The sequence below is a fragment of the Mesoplodon bidens genome (genome assembly GCF_964165515.1).
Source record: "Mesoplodon bidens genome assembly, chromosome: 16".
In the NCBI taxonomy this organism is placed as follows: Eukaryota; Metazoa; Chordata; class Mammalia; order Artiodactyla; family Ziphiidae; genus Mesoplodon; species Mesoplodon bidens.
The window spans coordinates 75,813,399-75,823,655 of NC_138173.1; the positions used below are offsets into that span (position 1 = coordinate 75,813,399).

At 60.6% G+C, this 10,257-nt stretch overlaps 1 protein-coding gene across 1 annotated transcript; it reads right to left on the reverse strand.

Moving 5' to 3' along the window:
* Positions 1-8,792: 8,792 nt before the first annotated feature.
* Positions 8,793-9,875, reverse strand: GPR20 (G protein-coupled receptor 20; the record flags this gene model as incomplete). The annotated part of the gene is made up of 1 exon (XM_081258528.1): positions 8,793-9,875. One exon carries the CDS (start codon positions 9,873-9,875, stop codon positions 8,793-8,795), a length of 1,083 nt encoding a protein of 360 aa, XP_081114654.1.
* Positions 9,876-10,257: the final 382 nt, after the last annotated feature.

Below are 10,257 nucleotides of genomic sequence, written 5' to 3' on the forward strand. Positions count from 1 at the left end.
GCCCTTCCTCACAGCCAGCACCCCCTCTGTGGGGTCTGGCTTGTCTCTTGAGGGACCCTCCCAGGCGTGGGGGGACATGCTGCTCCAAGAGCATTTCAGGGAGGCTGTGAGGTGCCGCCTGCAGCCACCAGGGGGACCAGGAAAGGTGGATTTTCACAGGAAGACAAGTGCTTGGTGCACCGACCAGAAGTCCGCGTTTCAGGGGCCTCCGGGAACACCTGCGAACCACAAACCACCCTCTCTCACCTCCCTCAGCCTGGCGCCCCATTTCTTGTCTCCTTGGCAAGCACTGAGGCCTGAGGCTACCCCTGTGAGAGGCTGGGGTGGGCAGAGGCCACAGGCAGGGGACACGGGAGCAGCCGGAAGGTTCTAGAGCCATCGCAGTGAAGGAAGATGGATGCAGGGAGGATGTCAAGGTCCCGGTGTACAGAATTAAGGTTCAGGGTCCTAGGGTTGTGTCCATCTCTCCAGCCCAGCAAACACCTGATATTTGGGGCAATGCAAGGAGCTCCGGGAACGGGACACAGGCCGAGGGGGTGGGTGGATGGGAGGATGGGAGGGAATATCTGGAAGGGGAAGCACATCTGAGGGAGGGGTGGTCGGCCCTTGTTCCGGGAGGCCCCCCGGGGGTCTTGGGCCCCAAGGCCCTTGACTTGAGCTTCCTGGGGCTCCCGGTGGGGATCGTCGGGAGAGGCCTGTCCCACTTGACGTCTCCAGGAATCCAGGCCCTGCGCCAGCCCCGGGACCAGACTGCCCTCCTCAGTGAGCCGGGCTGGGGGCTGCAGCCCGCCCCGACGGGGACTGCTGCGTGGAAGTTTGGTGGGCAGGTGAGGCATGGGCAGCGCCACGCCTCAGCTGTCGGGCCAGTGCCTACTGGTCACTCCCCTCTGTGTCCAGTACAGGACCTGTCCCTTCTGCCTAAGCAGAGGGTCCAGGGGCCACCAAGCGACTCATGCCCAGGGCAGTCTCTCCCTGGCTTCCGCTTGTCCATCTGTCTGTCTCCTGCTTCCTTGACGCCTGGAGCTGGTGCCAGCGCTGCGGTTGGAAACACAGAGCACCGCTTGTCTGGACATCCCAGCCCTTGGGTGCGTTTCTCTCTCCTGCCACACAGCAGTCTCAGCTGCCAGGCTGTGTAACTCAGGGCAGCTGTCCGACCCTCTCTGGGCTCACAAGGTGGTGAATGAGGTTCTTCACCTGGGGCCCCAGTATGGCCTTGGGGGGCTCTCAGCTCCCCTAGATCACGCGCCAGGAGAGGAGGCACATCTCAGGGGAGCCCCAGCTGCCCACAGAGCCCACCGTCCCCGCGTGTCATGGAGTCAGTCGTCGGCCTCGTTCCACAGCCCACAGGGAGGGGCTGGCTCACTGTCTGCTCCTGCCCCTCTGCGATCGCCTCGCCTAGCCTCCCCTCTGGCGGGTGGGGAGACAGACCTGGAGTGCGGGGCTGCCTTGAAGGCGGCCGAGTTGAAGGGGTCAGGGGCTTCCTGACTCAGTGTCACTCTTCTCTCCGGGAGGGGAAGGAAGCTGCAGCTCCTCTGAGCAGCCTTCCAGGATTGCCAGCTCTGGGGCCAGCCCCGAGGGTCAGGTGGCAGAGGTGATCAGGAGGGTCCCTGCCCTCCTTGGTCCTGGCTGGCGGCAGACACCTCGGGCGCCTCTCCCGGGCCAGCAGCGCCACCTGGTGGCCGCAGGCCCCCAGACGCCTCCATCCAACCGGCGTTGCCAGGGGATCAGCCAGAGGGGCTGGGCCCCCCACCATGGATGCAGGCATCAGGGGGAAGCTCAAAGACAGGGCTTCACCCAGAGGGATGAGTGAGGATGGAGGGGTCTCAGTCACTGTGACCAGTGTGTGCGTGTGTGCCCGGGAGGGGAGGGCAGGTGTCCTGTTGGGAGGGAGACCCTCAGGTCATACCTGGCACAGGAAGGTAAAGGACGCTGTTGAAGGAATGAAGGAAGATGAATGAACGTGCTGGGACCTTCCTCGGGGAAGCCCTATTGCCCTCATTAGCTCACTTTAATCACTACTTATTGACAGCTGAGCACCGTGGGAAGACACACACACACACACACACACACACGTATTACATACACACATACACGCACAATGCACATATATACAAAATGTATGCACACACAACACACATGTACACAAATACAGACACACATAGAACACACACACATGCACACATAACACATGCATACACATATGTGCACAACACACACAAATGCATATAAACATACACATACACTTACACACATGCACACAACATACACATATATACAACACATACACAAATATGCACATGTATATGTGCATGTACCTACATACATACACGTGCACACAACACATATGCAATGCATGCATGTACAATATACACATGTGCACACACATACAAATATATGCATACACTTCAATACACAATCACATACATACATGCACACAACAAATACACACACGTCCCAATACATGCATACATAACATACACACATACGCACACACACACAATTGTTCACTTCTCACAACTGCACCTGAAGGCAGAGGGTGTAATTATCCTCCATGACAGAGAGGAAGGAAACTGAGTCTCCGGGGCAGCGTGTGACTTGCTCAAGGCTGGAGAAGCTGGTGTGGCCAAGGGGCCTGGCATGGGCCGGACGCCCTGTTACCCCCGCCCTGGGCTGGACTGTGGCACCCACTCCATGAGCCTCTGGCCGTTGGGGTCCCAGGAGCTGCCTCCCGTGGCTTTGCTCTGTAGTTCAGAGTCCTGGACCTCACCCCTGTGGACTAGAATTTGACCTTCAATCCCCAGCAGGATGCTCGGAGGGGTACCCATGGGGGTGGGTGGGGCAAGAAGACGCTCAGAGGTCCCAGGACTCCTCCATGAAGCGGTTCCCCGGGCCACTGGTACAGCCTGGACCCCTGGGGTACACACCTCATCCCTACTTCCATCTGAGACCCCCGTCAGGAGCCCCCACTCTGCCAGGGGTGCCCCGGGAAGGCCTCCCTGTGGTGTGACTGGGGACCCCATGCCTTGTGAGGACACCTCCCTGCCCAGGACTGGGGCCCGAGAAGCCGAGGGGCTGCAGGGCAGGGGGAACAGAGCCCCGGGTTGGTTCATAAACACACACAGAGCATCCCACATTTCAGTCGTTGCTGACCTGGGTACTGAGGGTCTAACACCGCAGGGAGCCGTTCTGAGCTCTGGATTACGGATGAGGAAACTGGAGCCCAGAGAGGGGCAGGGGTGTGGCGGGGGTCTCATGGGGATTTGGAGGGACTCCTAGGCTGCGCCTCTAGCCGGATGGGGGCTGTCTCAGTTTGGGGGGCACCTGCGGTCTGGGCAGCAGGCTCCTACTTACAGGTGGCAGAGCCAATGCTCGGAAGGGTCCCAGAGTCAGCAGATCAGCAGATGGGCTGGTCTGGGACTGGTGTGCATGGTCCCAGTGCGTGGGCTTGTGTCCACGCACCCACTGGACCTCAGTTTCTTCATCTGTAAAATGGGGGTGAAATGCCCTGGCCCTGCCATCCCATCGGGCACTGGATGCTTGAAAAGCTCCCAGCACCACAACCTCAGGAGAGGCCCAGCCCGAGGGGTCTGGAAGCCAGGTGGATAAGGTGAGGACCAGGAGGGAAGAGCCTTGAATGCCTCCTTCTCCGTGAAGTCCTCCCAGATGTCCCTACGTGTCTGGTCCCACATGGTGTGGTGGGGGGCTCTGAGCTCCCACCTGCCCAGCTGTGCCCCCAGGCTGCAGACTCCCCGGGGCCTGCAGAAGAGATGCTTCAGTGCAAAGCACAGAGCGTCAACATCATCTGAAGAACCAGGATGATGGGGGTGGGTAGGTGGGTGGGTGGGGAGTCCCTGAGGGATCAGCGAGGGGCCAAGGGCACCGGTGGGGCAGGCATCCAGTCTGGAGGGCACAGCTGGGCCATGTGGTCTGTCCTGCAGTGGGGTAGGTGGTGGCCCCGGGGGAGCCACGCAGAGAGGGAGGGACCCGCAAGGAGGACAGTCAGGGCTGGTCCAGGGCAGACTGGCTGGGCAGTGGACCTGATGAGACCAAGACACAGAAGAGAACAGGACACCCCCGGGGAGGCTGTCGGGGAGCCCTGTGCCTTCCTCCTGCCGGTGGAGTCTGGGGAGGCCCCAAGGGGCAGGCGGTCAAGTGGAAACGGCGGGGCTGGGGTGGTGGGTAAGCCAGGAAGACAGCAGGGGCCCAGGCCCGGTAGCAGGGGAAGGCGGGGGCCATTTCCCCAGTCCCCCCACCGTGCCCCCTTCCTGCACCTGGGGGCGCCCTCCTGTTTGCTGACACTCAGCTGACTGGTCCCTGACCTCCCTGGCCCACAGCTTTCCTGGCTGCTGTCCAGGGGTCAGGGGTTGGGGGTGGCCTTGGCCCTGGGGTCAGGCAGGTCCTGGTGGGGCATTCTAGCTCCGTTTTTAAGGTGGCATGGGGTAGCCTTGGATTGGTCCCATTGCATCGCCCAGCCTCAGTTTTCTCCTCTGTGAATTGGGAACAGAGACCCCTCGGGCATGGGGTCGGCCCCAGTGGGTGGGAGGATGCGAGGGGTGACTGGTTCCATGGGGGTCTTCACCTCATTCAAGGGTCCCCCTCACACCTGCCTCCTGAGCTCCCCTGTCCGGGGCTAGGGGAGGGTTGCGTCCGGGGGTAGGGGCACTGACAGCCTCCTGAGGGGCTGAGGAGTGGGAGGCAGTGAGGGCAGAGGGAGGAGTGTGAGGAGGCAGGGGGTGGGCAAAAGTGTGGGGTGTAAACCGGGACATGAGGGTGGGACAGCCATCTCACAGGGCCGCCACCTCTGCTCAGGCATCAGAGGCCTCCAGGAAGCCGGGGCGGGCGCCCAGGGACATTTCCTGCTATTAATGGAGCTTAATCTAAACAGGCCCTAATATTTACCTCTAGACGCCTCCGGCCTCTGAGGGTGCCGCACAGCGAGAGTGATGAGCCCCACCCAGGCGATGGCCTTCTTACCCCAGGCTTCCCGGGCTGTGTGTGAGGCAGAAACTGGGGGCCTGGGGGCTCAGGTCTGAGGCCCTGCCAGATGCCGAGCGCCTCAGTTTCCCTATCTGGGAGATGGGCATGACAACCCAGGCTTTTGGGGAAGTTCAGAAGATGGACAGCTCGGCAGCACTTGCCTTGTAAGCCCGCTCTGTAGAGGTGCCATAGTCCCTCCCTCGGTGTCTACCAGCTGACACATCTCTTCCCTCTCCCTCCAGGTCATACCTTTGGGTGATCTGACTGGATGCTGTGGACAGTCTGGCTTCCCTGCCCACGCCTATGTTCTCTCCCTGGGCAGGCGGAGCTGGGACCAGGCTGGGGCGAGGACCCGTCACTCTGCTCGTCTGTGCCCCTAACCAGCTACTGTGCCCACCCACAGCCCACACCTTACCCCCTGCATCCCCTCCAACCGTCGCCCTTCAGAGGCCCCTGGGCCTGCCCCCAGCACTGATGGCAAAACCACGACCCCACCACCACAGACTTTCCCGTGGAGCCCACTGTCCCCAACCACAGGATAGTGAGCGAAGTTGGGGGGACGAGGGGACCCCCACCTGGCTCAGTGTCCCACGGCGACCCCTGCCCGCCAGCCAGGGCGCTGAGTCAAGGGCACGAAGGGAATAAACAGTTTTAATTCAGGACGAGGATTCCTTGTTAAGGAGAATGTTTACATCAGATATAAATACACAAGCCACCTCACGTCACTTGGGCTTTTCAAAAATCTGGGAAGGGAGGCCATGTGGAGGGGACTGCAGAGACTTCACACTCTGGCCCCTGTGGGAACAAGAACAGTCCCAGTCTGGCCTCTGGAGGCTCCTGGGCCCGTGTCCCCATGGAGGGAGTGGGGAGGAGCCAGCCGTCAGGAGGAGGAAGCAAGTGTCTGAGAAAGTTGTGGGGTCACGTGTGGTGAATTCCTTGCCCCCAGCCCCCTGCCCACCAGCTGCAAGGCCACGGAGAGGAGTAGAGAGTGGGGGAAACCGAGGCCCACTTAGCGAGGGCTCTGCAAGGGGGCCATCAGACAGCTCTGGGGGGTGGTGGAAGGCTCCCTTGGGCCCTGGCATCCTTTATCCCCAGGGCTCTTCCAGTCCCTGAGGAAGCCAGGCTGGATGGTGGGATTTCACATGTGGGACAAGGGGAGGGGGCTTGGCCACCCTGGATCTGGATCCCAGTTCTGCGCTGGGCTCTTACTTCCATGAATGGTGGGGATTAACGAGACACTGGGTGTGAAGCAGGGCCAGACAGACCTGGGACCCAGCAGGTGCCCAGTCAACGTGTGCCGAGACCCACGCTGGCTCACCTACCTTAGAGACCTCCCTCCTCCTGGAGGAAGGGATTGTTCCAGAAGAATTGCAACCCTTCCACCCCCAAGCACAGCAGTCAGCTCAAGTCAGCCACTCACTCTTTAGTATAAATTAGAGTGAGAACCTGGGATAGAATCAGGGCTGCTGGCCCTGGAGGAAAGCCCACAGGTGGTGCTGGGCTGGGACAAACACCTCACACTGACTTTCCCTCCTCTGCTGTGTGACTGCCCGGGTGCCGGCTTGCAGACCGGGGAGAGACACAGCTCTGTCAGAGCCTCCCTGCCTGAAAACCCACCATAAGTGCCACTCCCTAGGGTCAGCATCGCTGTCCCCGTGGGCTTCTCGGCACAGAAAACCCACTCCCGCACCCTTCTTTCCCAAGAGCCAGGCCCCTCCTCTGTTCCATGGGGCTCTGGGCCCCTCTCTGAGCTGGGAGGTGGGGGGAGGCTCCATACTGTGCCCGGCACACAGTCAAGGCCAAGGATGGTGGTCCTGATGCTGACAACCACACCCCTTGCTTCTCGAGCACCCGGGCCCAGGAAGCAACCCTGGGTCCAGCTCCCCCACCACTTCACTGAGCAGGCCTTGGACTCCCCCGGGCTCCAGCATCTCCCACCTTGGCCACCCCCCAAGGTCCTGGGGCCAAAGGAGCCAACCCCACGGGGCTCCAGCAGACAGTACTGGTCTTGCAGTACCTGGGTACTCTATGACCCTGGCAAGGTCCTTTCCCTCTTTGAGCCTCAGTTTCCTTGTCTGTAATATGGGGATATAAATGGCCTTTCTGCTTCCCATCCAGGCCTTGCACTAGGGCCCTGAACTCGGGGCCAGGATACTCTGCCTGGAGCCACCGAGCATGTACGCCTTTTTTTTTTTTTTTGGCTGCACCGTGTGGCATGTGGGATCTTAGTTTCCTGACCAGGGATCTAACTCATGTCCCCTGCGGAGTCTTAACCACTGGACAACGAGGGAAGTCCCATGTAGGACATTTCTCTGCAGACAAAGGGCAAACCTGGGGCCCAGATTCCATCTCACCAGTTTCAGTGGTGGTGGCCATGTGAGAGGGTGGAGCCTGGTGGCTAGAGGTGCCTGGGACGCCCAGAGCTCCTCTCTCACGACAGACGCCCTCCCCCCATACAGCAGTCTAGAGACGGCTCATGGGAGCTTGAACATGCGACTAGAAGGCACGCAGAGGCTATCCTGGAGTCCAGCTCAGAGGAGGCGACCAGAGGCCCAAGCCAGAAAGATGCTCCCTCCCCAGGAAAGGCAGGGAGGCATGATGATCCAGGTGAGAGGGAGAATGAAGGGTTCTGAGTGTGGGGAGGCGGTGGCCTTAGGCCAGCAGGCCTGGATTCCAGTCTCTGTGTCTTTGCCCTTGGTTTCTCATCCATAGGATGGGCTGTGAGCCTACTGCCCTCCTGGGCCAGCGGGCAGGGTCTTCCAAGATGGTTCCTAAAGTGGGGGGCTTTGGGAAGATTTGAGTGGTCTCCATGGGGCAGGCAAGGGGATGTTGGAGGAGGTGGGGCTGAGTTTTGATTGGCCATCTCCCACTCATGGCACCTGTATGTGCCACTCAGCCTACCCCTCATGGCTGGTGGGTGGAAAACAGTCTCCCCCTTTTTTTTTTTTTGTGGTATGCGGGCCTCTCACTGTTGTGGCCTCTCCCATTGCGGAGCACAGGCTCCGGACGCGCAGGCTCAGCGGCCACGGCTCACAGGCCCAGCGGCTCCACGGCATGTGGGATCCTCCCGGACCGGGGCATGAACCCATATCCCCTGCATCGGCAGGCAGACTCTCAACCACTGTGCCAACAGGGAAGTCCCAGTCTCCCCTTTGTAGGGTAGTCCCAGTCTCCCCTTTGTAGGATAGTTTCTGGTTCAAGTGTCAGCCCAGATATCACAGTACTCACAGCAAAGCACCCCACGGTGTCAGGCTGTCTTTCTGTGTGATTTATGGATGCCTCAAAAGGAGGCCCTGCAGACGTGAACCCTTCACGTCCGCTCACATAACATTTGTGTCCTCTAACACTTCCTTTCTGTTCTTGTTCTTCTCTCTTTGTGGGGGAGGGAGAAAAAGGGGGAGGGGTGGGGAGGGAACCTCTTCAGGTTATCTTTTTAACCCTCTTTGAAATTCCCAGTATCTAAAACATCTTTGTCCATGTTTCTCAGGGACCCCTTCTAGAGGTTGAATGGTCCAAGTGAGAAGCAGCTCCTGGCTACCCGTCTGAGTTTTCAATGGACACAATATTTACCTTAGGGATGGCAAATTATCAGCATTCAGACCACGACATCCTATCTAGAGCCCATGGCAGACATTGCTAATCACTCATAGCACAGTAGCCTTAGACACGTCCTGCACGCAGTGCACTGGGCAGCCATCACCAATTGATCAGGTGAACCCAATTTGCCACCCGGGTAGAGCAGATATCTGTGCTGTCCCTGACCTGGCATGTCCAGTCCAGCCCTGACCTTTGGCCCCCTTGCAAAGTCCTACCATCTAAGCCTCAGGCCCATTAGCCAGGGCCTGCGTGAGGGCGCGAGGTCTGGCGCCGAGGATGTGATGGTGAGCTGAGTCCCTGGATCTCTTGCGCACGCTGACCACGTCGTAGCTGTTGGGCTCACGCCCCGCTCCATGCCGGCGGAAGAGGCCACGGACAGTGGTCTGGAAGCTGCTGGTGACGAAGCAGTAGACGATGGGGTCCATGCAGCTGTTGAGGCTGCTGAGGGTCACGGCCACATGATAGACAACGAGGCTGGTGTGGTGTGGCACGTCGGGCCACAGCGCCACAGCCACCTGGCGGGCGTGGAAGGGCGTGAAGCAGACGAGGAAGATGACGAGCACGGTGAGCAGCAGCTGCACGGCCCGCACGCGGCGCTGGCGGCCCTGGCGCAGCAGGCCCGGCCGTGACAGCGCGCACACGATGCGGCCGGTGAATATGCTGATGACCAGCAGTGGCAGCAAGAACTCCAGGACGGTCAGCGCAAAGACGCGGCAGCAGGGCCCGCCGGCGGCCGTCACGCCCAGCACGGACAGGGTCACGGCGCCGGCGGCCAGCCACACAAAGGCGCACACGGCTCTGGCGCAGGCGGGCTGGCGCCAGCGGCGGCCACCGTCGGGCTGCACGATGGCCAGGTAGCGGTCCACACAGATGCAGGTGAGGAAGAGGATGGAGCAGTGCATGTTGAGGAAGTAGCCAAAGACGTGCGGGAGGGCGCAGCGCAGGCAGCCGCGGGTGCCGTAGAAGACAGCAAAGCGCGTGGGCAGGGACAGGCCCACCAGCAGGTCAGTCACCACCAGGTTGATGGTGTAGATGACCGACGGCGTCTTGGCCTGGGTGCGGCAGCCGAAGACGTACAGCGCCAGCCCGTTGAGCACCAGCCCCACCAGGAAGATGACGCCATGCACTGCCATCAGTGCCAGCCACAGGCCTGGGAAGGCGGCGTGCAGCTCCTCGTCCAGCACAGCAAACAGGTGGAAGAGGGGCATCTCCGGCACGCTGACGTTAGTCCACGCGGCCGCCGCCGCCGTGGCATTGGGGGCAGCCATGGCCGAGGGCCCTGCGGAAGACGCGGAGGGCATGACAGCGGCCAGCACACGCCCGGGGCCTGGAAGGAAGGAGACCGGGTTACCCTGGGGTTATTGGAGCCCTGCCCCGAGGCTGGACCTCACCTGGCTCGTCTGCCCACCCAGCACCCCAACATTCCCACCTTTGTGCCTTTGCCTGGCCTGGCCCTGGCCCTTGCCAGTGTGGAGCTTTAGCAGAACGCTAGTGCTCTGAGCCTGCTCCTTGCTGTAATGGGAGGTGAAAAGCCTTGCAAGACTGTCACCGGGACTGAAAGTTGACAAAGGCGACTGGTGTGGCACAGGTAAGATGACGGGCCAAGTGTGTGGTGTTTGAGCCTGGGCTCCAATCCCAGTTTCTTCCTCACTCGCTGTGCAACCTCAGGCAAGTCGCTTAACC